The following is a 12328-nucleotide window of genomic DNA, read 5'->3' on the forward strand; positions in this document are numbered from 1 at the left end:
AGTTGTCAGACTGCTGTGAAAATAGATAGCACACCTTCTATTGGTAACTGCAGATATTACTGACAGCAAAGATCTCATCTTCTTAGTGTGGAGGAAAAAAGTGATTTCCTGGTATTTCTTCAATCACAGTTTTGCATGTAACAAATTCTGTTTTGGTCTTTGGAAGATACTACTTTTTTCTGGTTATGGGAATATAAGAAGCATCTTTTTGAACTTAGGAGAAAATTTATGGGTCATCCAATTTAATTCCTTCATTTGACAAATAAATAAATTATTATTTAGAGAGACTTATACTTTCCAAAAGACACATAGAGAGTTTGTGAGAAAGCCTGGAATTCAGGTCCAAAAATTTTTATGCCATAGTCGAGGGAATGAAGTGGGAGAATAAACAGAGGGCATTAGTGGTGGGATGGGAGTAGGGATTGCTTTTAGTTTTGAATGAACTGAGAAGTGGGTGATCTGTGAACTCCGGGAATTACATTCAATATCCTACCTGTATGTGAGCATATGTGCACATACACATGCATAAATGCTGTACTTTGTCTGGAAATGGGCATTTGTTGGGATTGTTGACTTGTAGGAAATAAAATTGGACTTTTATAAGCCACCCTTTATTTATAAAGAAAGATGCTTTGGCTATAGAGATTCTTTTAGTTTATATTTTGGAATCTTTTGGGAACACCTGCCTTGGTAACTTGATTACCAAACTTTAAACTATCTTTAACTTAATTTACTGATTTCCAGAACTCTCTTTTTTTAACTGACCCAAAACTGATGTTTAAAATAGTTATTGGATATTCTTTTCAGAAAAGATGAAATGCAACTTTTCTCCACTTGTCATTCCTTTTCAAATCTATTGCGACTGTTTTTGAAATGTTTCTCTATTTGAAGATGAGAAATCATAGTTTTCCTCAACCTTCAGAAGTTCATACTTGGGACATATTCCTGCAAGAAAAGACAGATTAACAAGAGAAAAACAAGCAAGTTTGTTAATGTGTGCAGTGCACATCCCGTGGGAGAAAAATAACTAGATGCAGTGCCTTAGAGTCCCAGCTTATATGGTCTTCAACAAAGAGCAATAAATTTTAGAGAAGCGTCAGGACACATGAAAGCAGTTTAAGGCTTCCAAAGGCAGGAAGGTGTGGGAAGGTAAATTTATGGGGAAACTAATGAAGTCTGCTTAGATGCCTCTGGTGCAGTCTCTAAGCTGATAAAGGTTGTAAAGGAGAATTTACATACTGTTTTGAGGCAGGAAAGAGGGAAAGATAGACTTTTTGTCTTTATATTAATAATACTCCTGCTCTTAGGCAAACAGAGGAAAGACAAAGCACTTTTCCATATTTGCTTCAAATGGCCTTTAGCCCCAAAAAATTATGTCAAAGAGGAATGTTTTGAGGTGACACATTCTGTTTCCTTCAGTACTCTCATTGGTGAGTCTCCGGATTCACCTTCATATAAACTTCCCTTGAACACTATAGACATTTTATAATTCTTTATTTCTGCATTTGCTTTGAGATAAGGTCTTTAGTTATTTGTATGATTTTTTTCTGTGGATAACATGGGTAAGATTTTTAAGCTGTTATTTTGGCTTAAGTAAATAAAAAGTCAAAATAAAAGTCAACAACCCGCTGCCTTTTATGTCAACATTAAGAACTAGAGTTCTTACATTGCTTTTGCAGTGCAATGTAATGCATTGTATCCTTTTCTAACAAGCCTACAGAAAAAGATTATCTGATAAAAAATATGTATTCAATCACCTTTCTTTTCTTTATCAGGTATGGTATAGAGCAGTTTAAAAAATTAAAATTTATGTAATCATTGTATAAATATTGTACAAATTATTGTATAAATTTTCAGATACACCAAAGTGGAGACTCTTGTTAAAATATCTGTGTCTCCCACTGACTGCAGTAATAGAGAATTTCTTCTTGGGTTTTAGATTTCCTCCTTCTTCACCCCTGAAACCATATCCAAAGAAGCCCCCATACCAAAAGGATGTTATTAAATTTCCAGAATGGAATGATCCCCCACCAGGCACTTCACAAGAGAACATCCCAGTGAGGCCAGTTGTGATGGTAAGTGCCGTGACTGAAAGATGGAGGGGCTGGCAGCAGGGAGAATCATCCATGAACTCCTAGGCTTGGTCTTTCTGTGGTCCTTTATGAGCAATAGTTTAAAGGTACTTTAAAACAAAATTGTACCTGCCAACAGCTGGGAGACCAGTAACAAAGAAAGAATGACTCTTGCAGTTTTTCACTCTTGCATGTAAATAGTTGTTGTACTGTATTGTTTAGGGCAGCAGTCCCCAACCTTTTTGGCACCAGCGATGGGTTTCATGGAAGACAATTTCTCCATGGACCAGGGCTGCTGGGGTGGAGGTGGGGGTGGTTTCGGGATGATTCAAGTGCATTACATTTATTGTGCATTTTATTTATATTATTATTACATTTTAATATATAATGAGATAATTATGCTACTCACCATAATATAGAATCAGTGGGAGCCCTGAGCTTGTTTTCCTGTAACTAGATGGTCCCATCTGGGGATGATGGGAGACAGTGACAGATCATCAGGCATTAGATTCTCATAAGGAGCACACAACTTAGATCCCCCAGATGCACAGTTCACAAAAGGGTTCACGCTCCTATGAGAATCTAATGCGGCTGATCTGACAGGAGGTGGAACTCAGGCAGTATGTGAACAACAGGGAGCTGCTGTAAATACAGATGAAGCTTCACTCACTTGCCCAACGCTTACCTCCTCCTGTGCAGCCTGGTTCCTTATAGGCTATAGACTGATACCAGTCTGTGGCCTGTGGGTTGAGGACCCCTGGTTCAGGGAATAACAAGAAGAAGAAAATGCTACATGTTCAGTACAGATGCAACCATCCATTTTTTTCCTCTGAATATTTTCAATCTGTGGTTGGTTGAATCCATAGATGCAGAACCCATAAATACAAAGAGTCAATTGTATATGGCAGCTGTTTTTATATATTCAGACTGAGCAGGTTTCTGTTAAAACTCTCTTGTAATCCCCTTTTCCTGTACATTCTATAACTTACTACTCTTCTTCCTCTTTGTCTTTTCCTCCTAAACTGTTATTATTGCCAGTTGAGGGTAAGAAGGTTAGGATGTGGAATATTGTGTAATAGCCCCTGACCAAATATATAAACAAAGGTAGATTCTTTTAGTCTTAGAAAACCGAAGCTCATTGTAGAATTGACTGCCTCTTTTTTTCACATTTTTTCCTTAAAATACCCCCAGTAGAAGACCACCAGGACTGAGGTGTAATGCTAAAAAGCAAACAACAAAAAAATTTCTGTTCCTTTTGCCATCTTCAGCTGTCCTTGTGGAGCCTTTTGCAGATGGCTAAGATGTGGGGACTACTTTCGAACATTGCACTTACTTGATGTTTGCTTATAAAAAATAAGACAGTCCTCAAAAGTAATACATTTTAATTCCATTTTCAATAATCAGTCTGTACAGTGTATGAATTTAGATATGTATTCCTTAATTTTGAATTGATAAAATTTTATTTCATTGCTATTTCACTGATTAGTTGAAACGTCCACAGGAAAAATTAGCTAGTTAATGCCATACTTACTGCCATAGCTCTTTTGTAATTCATGAATATTCATTTATAACATGACCTAGTCTTAAGAATCACGCTTTACTTCTCTGAGGTCCATGTAAAGAAAGTTAGTTTATATTTCTAATTATTATTTAAAATCAAGTTACAAGTAACCAAATCAAAGACATTTCTCATAAAAATCCCACCACCTTATATTGAAATATTTATTCACTGTCTTTCTACCGTTTCTCCTTCCCTCCCTTCTTACATCCCCCCTCCATTAGAATTCTGAGATGTGGTACAAGCGTCACAGTATTGCAATTGGAGAGGTGCCAGCTTGCCGTCTTGTCCACCGCAGACAGCTGACAGAGGCTAATGTAGAAGAGATATGGAAGTCTATGACATTATCATAGTATGTACATTTGATATTAATGAGAAATTTTAGAGATATTGTTTCCTATTTTGCTACTTCTTCACTCTCTGCATATTTAATTTTCTGAAATTATGTATAAAAATCTCAACTTTGCATTATTTGCAGTTGTGATCAGCAAACATAGTTTAACTGAATTCTGGGGATTATCTCCTGCTATTTACATAATAGGAGTTTAAAAGTTCTTAAGAGTAATAAGACACATAATAGAAAATTTGGTCTCCTAGATACTGATGTACTGTATGTATAAAGTTAACAATCATATACAGCAAAATTTTGTTCCTCATGAAGATATGCTAATAGTAGTTTCTTATCATTGGATAAGTTAGTTTTTATGTTGTAGTATTTTTACTTACAAAATTACTTTCTTGTCATTTGGTGTGTTACTAAATCTGTGAAGCAAAATGTTAATAGCAAAAGGATATCTTTTACATTTGTTTTATTGTACTCCATTTCTACCCTTTTTGCCCCACAAAGATTGGGTGCAATGCATGAAAATAAAGCATTATAAAGATTGATTTTTTGTAGTACCAGGTTTTTGAGTAAATATAGTATTAAAGACAGAACTAATTAATATAATTACTTATCTTTTAGCTTACAGAAAATTCTTGGCCTGGATTCCTTAGAAGAAGTTTTAGACGTCAAACTTGTCAATTCGAAGTTCATCATCCATAATGTATATAGTGTTAGCAAGCAGGGAGTTGTTATTCTTGATGACAAGTCAAGTAAGTGCATAAATATAATTTTGTTACTTATTGACATAATATATTGGCTGCATAGGTTCATCAGCTCCTATCTGACCCTTCCCTAAACCCTGAATAAGTTTGTTCCTTCATTACGTATATTCTTTCTAATACCTTTTAACAAATTGTTTGGAATAAGGGAATGTCATAGGAAGATGAGTATCTAGGAATGAGAGCCTCAGCAAAATCCATCCAGAAGCTAGTTCAGTGTTAGCCACCTTGGGCATTAAGTGGTTCCATATTCCCAGGGAAATCTCTGAAAAGTGAGAATATTCAAGACATAACTAAGAGTTAGAGTCAGTTTTCAGGTGGGCCCTGGGGTCTGACTGCATTTAGAATTCTCACGTTTTTGTTTTGGCTTCTCTGTGTTAGATTTTCTGGAATAGTCTTGGTTCTTTTTAATAAGGTAGTTTTTGAAATGTTGATATTGCTTTGATTTTTTATATTTCCCACCCTAGACCAGTTTACAAATCAGAAGAAACAAACAAACAAACAAACAAAAGAACCATATAACAGCCACCTAACATGGTTTTTGGTTTATAAAAATGTGGTTAGGGTACTGAAAGTGGACCACAGTCCCCACTCTGATTTTAAATCTTTCTGTGGATAAGGACCAGATTTGGATGGGCTCATTGATTTGTTCTTCCTTTAGTTCAAACCCTTGATGCTGGGAATTGGCTGGAACTTGATGATCTTTGGATGTGGGAAGATGGCATAATACTTCTTGACTTTTTAAAAATATGATTAAATTTAGGGCTGGAGGCTCCTGAGAAGCAGACAGAATGTAGCAGAATAGCCTGAGCAGTGGTGAGAGGGGAAGAGATTTTTCTATGCCATGTTTCCTGACAGGAGCAGAACCTATCTTCAGACCTGAAACACTTCTCCTTTTATAGTCACTATATGAGGAATGGAGGACAATGAGAGACAAATAAGTTTGTGGTGACTTTATGAGTTTTGAGGTTAATATCAACATATAAAATTAAGTTCCATAGAATGAAGGGAAGAGTGCAGCCTTTGAAATACATCTAAAATTCTTCCACATTCTCTGAGTGTAGCAAATTAATATTTTTAGTTATCAGTTAGATGATCAATCATCTTTCATTTTATTAAGTAAGATCTTAAGAAAGAAGAGAGCATTTTACAAGACTCCGGTTCATTAGATCTAACACAATTCAACAAGTGTCTTCGCAGTTTTACAGAAATAGAGAAGATGAAGTGGCAGCCTGAGTGCTAGCCCATCTCATCAGATGTCTGTGGCAGGGCGTGGAGGGAAGAGATTCTGTACCAAATGGTTCAGCTGGGATTTTTTTGTAGCAATGTTCAGTTACTATTATTTAAAGGTTGTCCTAATACTAATAGCCTAACATTAATATGTCAGTGGAACTTTCTTGGCCTAAAGCATTTTGAAAATGGAAACATGTAAAATGATACTTATATTGGACCTACAGAATTACCCTTTTTGAGGGGCTGGTGGTGTTTGATGAACTTGTTTCACAAATGTGTTTGACGACTAATATTTTTTCTTTTCTTTTTCTTTTTGTAATTCTTAAAATAATTGGTTTGTCTTTTGGTTTGTTTTTTTTGTTTGGAGCAAACTATACATTTTTTTCTTTTTACTATAGCTTTAAAAAGGTGCATTGTGTCCTTAGAGAAATCTGTAGGCATTATTTATGTAAGTGCATGTTATAACACTGCTGACAAGGAAAGGTTTCCATCTTTTAAATGTTCTAATAACATAAATTGGTGATTTGTGATTAGCAGATATGGTTCATATTACTTGGGCAAGTAATACATTCTTATGATACCAAGTATGTATATGATTTCTTGAGTTATATGGAATTAAGTACAAATTTTCTTTTTCCTTCAGAAGAACTTCCTCATTGGGTGCTGTCAGCTATGAAGTGTTTGGCAAATTGTAAGTACTAATTATCTGCCAGTTTTGTGAAATTAACAGAAATTAGTGCCCTAAATTAGGAAAAATTTCTGCTCAATGGCCTGAACATTGATTTGACACCTGTGAGACTGGCAGTTAATTATTTTGGGACTACTGTGCTTTTAGTGATAAATTTGTGACTTAGTGAAAGGACTGAATTCTAGAACAGTTTTAAAGGGATTTAGTACTTCTACTTTCTAGTAGATCCATCCACACTAGTTCTAATTGCTTCATCACAGGATGAAGGATGGTTTGGAAGGAGAAGAACCTGCCATGTAGAGAAATGAGAAAGACTGTTTCAGTAATTTGGATGTTAGATGAGAGGGCCTGGACCAGGGTGGTCCCTGTGAGGATTTTTATAGGTATATGAAATCCATTTCATAGGCATGTGATTTCCATATCATTGAATATCATAGGCACTGTGAAGGCATTAGTTGTTATAGTATCTCAGAAACACTACCATTCTTCTGGGAATTTTCAGAAGGGTTAACCCAAAGAAGGGATTCTAATGATTAATGGCTTAACCCAAACAAATAATTTTGATGGAAAGAGTTCTAGTTATTTTGGCTGACTGATAATAGTGATATTTGGTCTGGAGTGCCTTTTGAGTCTCACAGATACCACAAGGTAGTAGTTCATTTTCATTTCTTTTGTACGGAACTAGCATTACAGATATAGGTGAAAATTCCCTTTAAATTCGTGAATTAGTAAACCCTAAAACATGGGTTTAACTGAAATTAGTTTTGTTTGATTATAGAATGAAACTAAAATAACTCTTAAGCTTAATGTGGGGAATCTTAGTGGTAGTATATGGAACATGATCCTATGATTTTGAATAGCCTTTTGAAGATGAATGCTATTCATTCATTCTATACTATCCTTCTGTATATGAATAGTAACCATTGGTTTGTGTGAAGCCCAAGGTTCTCTGAGTTTAACTGTTAACATTTTCATTGGTTTTTGGTTAAAATTTGGAGCCTCTGAGATGCAGAGTACTATGGTCTTAGCTTGGGGAAGTGCTTTTTTTCTTCCTGCTCAGGCATTTGAAGTCAATGAAATTTAAATTACATCCTTGTCTAGGGTTGACAATGATGAGATAGAGAGTATAAATGAGAAGTTAAACTTCCCATTTCTGAACTGGCAAATCAAGGTTTTAGAAGTTCATCAGGCCAGGTGCGGTGGCTCACGCCTGTAATCCCGGCACTTTGGGAGGCCGAGGTGGGTGGATCACAAGGTCAGGAGATGGAGACCATCCTGGCTAACATGGTGAAACTCCGTCTCTACTAAAAATACAAAAAAAATTAGCTGGGCTTGGTGGCGGGCGCCTATAGTCCCAGCTACTTGGGAGGCTGAGGCAGGAGAATGGCATGAACCCGAGATTGTGCCACTGCACTCCAGCCTGGGTGACAGAGCAAGACTCCGTCTCAAAAAAAAAAAAAAGAAGTTGATCAGCTAGGAATGAACATAGGAAGCTAGTATAACCAATCTAGCCTGTAATATGTTGTAAAATATATAGTAAGATGCTTATGATGTTGAATTTTCAATGATTACTGAAATGTAGTAAAGAACATAATTTTCCCTCAAGCAGCATGTGCACCGAAAGCCAAAAAATTTCTGCAGAAAGCTTAGAATAACTGGAATTTCTTATCAGTGGAGAGCAAAGATGTGAGGGGTGAATTACTAATGATCTTCATGTGTGTGAGGTGGCATGATACTAGTTGGCAAGTGCTGGGAAAAGGGAACTTGTCTCATATGTATCAAGTACTATGCTTTATGAGTGGCTGGCATATCTGTAAAGATGTTTATTTATGTGTCAAACAAATAAAGGTGGCCAAAGGGCAAGATTAACCTTTTGAGTAACTTTATAAAGTCACAATGTTTTCTGAAATTCCTGTTGACCCTCAGAATCTACTTTGAGTCTACCAAAGTCACAACCTGTTTCTTGTCCATCCTATCCTTAATAAGTCCCAATTCATGTTTCAGTCATCTAAAAGGGAACAGAAAGGATAGGCTGATTGTATGGTATTTTGAAGGCCTATTGCCTCCTTTTCTGAAAGAGGTGCTGCTCACCTCTTTCTCTTCAGCCCATCTGTGTTTATTGTCACACCCGTGTGCACATGGGCCTGTATACATTCATTGTTGGCCAGCCTCAATGCTGGCTACATAAATGCAAAACCAAGTTAACTGTGTTTTTCTTCTTTGCGCAAGTCCAGGATTCAATAAAAAATAGACACAAAAAAGTCAAAGCATTTCTTTTCCAGAATCTGTCAGGAATAACATTTATAAAAAATTTTTTTAAATATTATTAAAGTTCAAGATGACTGAGAAAGAAAAGGTCATAAAAATATGGCTTCCTCTCATAGGGCTCACCATGCACTGATTTTTTTTAGGGAAACCTTTAAAATTTTTTTGCGTATTTTTAAGAAGGATGATGAGATGTTCATAAAGGGGTACAACTGCTTAGAATGAACCGTATACTTATCCTGACAGGGAGTAATTCTAGGCAATGTGTATTGCTTGCTGAGACATATCAACCTAATTATTTTAATTGATTAAGCTTGGGATATGTCAGAGCAGGAGGCAAGCAAAATGGCAGCTACCTTTGCTGCTGGATTCATGCTGTACCACACACATAGATATTTCACAATTTTCTTTATTTTAGCCAATCAAATTATTTTATAAGAAGAGAACAGAATATTGAAAGGTAAGAGAGTCTTTAAGGAGGCCGAAAAGGCCATTTGATCATGTCACAGTGACCTTGAAATGTAAAGACCCAGAATGCTTTACTGTCCTTTTTAGCTTGATCCCCTTTCTTTAGTTATAGAGATTCTGTAGGAAGAATTTCAGTTTATCTTGGCTGCTGCTTTTGTTCCTCTGGGGGTAGAGGTCTATTTGGGTACAGTTGTTTAGTCTTCTGCTGAGCCAGAACTAGGCAATGAGGATGTGGTCCTTTCTTCCATGCTGTAATGGAAATAGAGAAGGCTGGCTACACTGTTCCTCATGGGACGACTTGCTATTTTCCTCAAGGTACAGGCAGCTCCAGTTCATCTCTCAACTTGGCAGTGTAAATCTGTGGTCTGTGGATGGATTGGTGGAGCAGTTGTTGCCAACTCTGTAGAGAACATTTCTTGTTCCTCTTTGGGCCAGACACAAGTGGATGTTTTCCTTGCTTGTTGCTGGAGTAGGATATGGTTGGGAGCAGGCTGTTTCAGGGTTTCAGTGGTTGCTTCAACTTTGCAGTATGACTTTGCTTGATAAACTGTCTTTTGATGGTTGGCCAGTGATCAAATAAAGAGTTTATAATCAGAGTGAATTAAGACAAAATATAAAATCCCCTTTTAAGGATTTTTTTAAGTTTAAATATTTATTAGTCTGAAATAGAGGCAGAAATTGATTATTTTGCTCAACTCTATGACTGTAGGATTTTATAATATAACAAGAATGAAATAATGAAAGTCTTTAAAAATTGCTTTATAACTTGTCTGTTACATATGTGAGCTAATTGTTATCTTGGTCAACTTTATTAAGACTAGGATAATGTTGAGTATTTCAAAGAAAATTATTGTTTACATTTAATAAAAATGCCTTTCAGAAGAATGTTTTTTTCTTAAAGAAAGGTTTCTTTTAAAATGGAAGTAAGCCAGTGATTTTCTTCATTGTTTTATAATAGATTTCAATTTAGACATAAAACATATTTGTGTAGGCAAAATGTAAAATGCCTATTTAATTAATATCAGTGTAGAATGCCTATTTAATTAATGTCAGTTTTCCCCATAAAAACTTTTCTGTATATGTCAAATATCTGAATATCTGTACACGCCACACATATTCACAGAGAATAATACTTAGAGGTAATTACTCCATTAATGTTCCTCTTTCACTCTCTTTTTGAAAATAGGGCCCAACTGTTCTGATTTGAAGCAGCCTATGTACTTGGGATTTGAAAAAGATGTCTTTAAAACCATAGCTGATTACTATGGTCACTTGAAAGAGCCTCTACTTACATTTCATCTTTTTGATGCTTTTGTCAGTGTACTGGGTAAGTTGGAATATAATGAACATATATCTACATCACTGATATTGAATCGTTTCATTTTTCACTATTTTGAGACTTCCATTAGCCAAAACTCATGCCATTTTAAAAATAAAAACTGATAGAGTATTTGGCATAGCTAGTCTTACTCTGTTGCTCTGTGAAGAAGTAAAAGAAAGTGGTTAAGCTCTATTAAGAAACTCAAAGCAAGGACCAGTAGTTTTTGTTTCTTAAGAAAGAATATAATATGTTGTATGTCATTTTTATTCAAAAGACTATAACTTTATTGGCAGAGGAGAATGTAAGTTTGACATTTACTATTCCTGGCTAAATCTGTTATTCTGGCTATGACTTCATGAATAGTCAAGTGTGGGAGGTATATTTTCATTTAGAAATCTAATTTCTTTTTATAGAAGAAACAGGTTTTTTGTAGTATTTTGTAATTTGAGACATATGAAATAAATATAGTGACTTTATCATTAATTAAAACATGTAGCTATTCCTCATATAGATTTATACTTTAGAATTTACACTGAAAGGAACATGGTAGAAAGGAAAAAAATCAACATTATTGTTATAGTTCGTTCCGATATTCCTTTCTTCTTGGAAATCAGATTTTCTTGTTCTTGTAATTGTTCATTAAGTATTATTGTTTTCTTGTCAAAAGAGCTTTAAGGATGAAATTATTGTGTGGGTATCATATTCTGTTAGGTAAAGTTGTAGGAATTAACACACTTTTGTTTTTGATTGTTGTTGGGTTTAGCCATCTTTCCCTTTCCCTTCTTTTCACTTGCTTACTCTTCCTCCTCCTTCTCTATGTCGTTCTTTCATTTTGGAAACTATGGATGCTGCCATTGTATTGTAACAAAGTATCAGCAATATGTAAATAAGTTACTTGATCTCATGAGAAATACTTTGGATTTTATGCTTTTATAGATTTCCTGATAATAACAAAATACAACAATTATCAATCATGTAAATAAGAGTCAGTGTTTTCCCACAGAACAACACTGGAACAAATTAAAAGATTAGGCCTATTACTGGGTTTTGAGACTACTGGACCTTCTTGGTATTTTGGCTCCAACTGAGGAGAACTGGGGGCCCATGGACTTGTGAGCATCATGGCTAATGATGAATATTTGCTGTTGCTTAGTATGCTTATGGACTAATTGGGTAGATTCCTATTACAGCAACTGTATTAGGAATTGCATTGCTATAGAGAAATACCTGAGACTTGGTAATGTATAAAGAAAAGAGGTTTAATTGGCTCATGGTTCTGCAGACTGTTTAAGAAGCATGGCAGTGTCTGCCTGTGGGGAGTCCTAAGGGAGCTTTTACTCATGGCAGAAGGCAAAACGGGAGCAGGCATCTTACATGGCGGGAGCAGGACCAAAAGGATTAGGGGAGGTGCTACACACTTTAAAATAACTAGATCTTGAGAGAACTCACAGTTGCAACAGTGTCACCAAGGGGGATGGTGCTAAGCCATTAGAAACTGCCCCCATGATCCAATCACCTCCCACCATGCCCCACCTCGAACACTGGAGATTACCTTTCAACATGAGATTTGGGCGGGGATGCAGATCCAAACCATACCAGCCACTTACTGCCTTTATGCC

The 12328-nt window shown here is 35.9% G+C and overlaps 1 protein-coding gene across 2 annotated transcripts in view; it reads left to right on the top strand.

Moving 5' to 3' along the window:
• DEPDC1B (DEP domain containing 1B) overlaps positions 1–12328 on the top strand; it is a 106462-nt gene that overhangs the window by 53956 nt on the left and 40178 nt on the right. For both annotated transcript variants that reach the window (XM_003827405.5, XM_057302294.2), the window contains exons 3-7: positions 1940–2075; positions 3855–3982; positions 4595–4725; positions 6611–6658; positions 10575–10715. In XM_003827405.5, the coding sequence (XP_003827453.3) occupies positions 1940–2075; positions 3855–3982; positions 4595–4725; positions 6611–6658; positions 10575–10715 (584 nt within the window). The remainder of the gene's footprint in view (positions 1–1939; positions 2076–3854; positions 3983–4594; positions 4726–6610; positions 6659–10574; positions 10716–12328) is intronic.

This window comes from Pan paniscus, chromosome 4 (genome assembly GCF_029289425.2).
Source record: "Pan paniscus chromosome 4, NHGRI_mPanPan1-v2.0_pri, whole genome shotgun sequence".
Taxonomy (NCBI): Eukaryota; Metazoa; Chordata; class Mammalia; order Primates; family Hominidae; genus Pan; species Pan paniscus.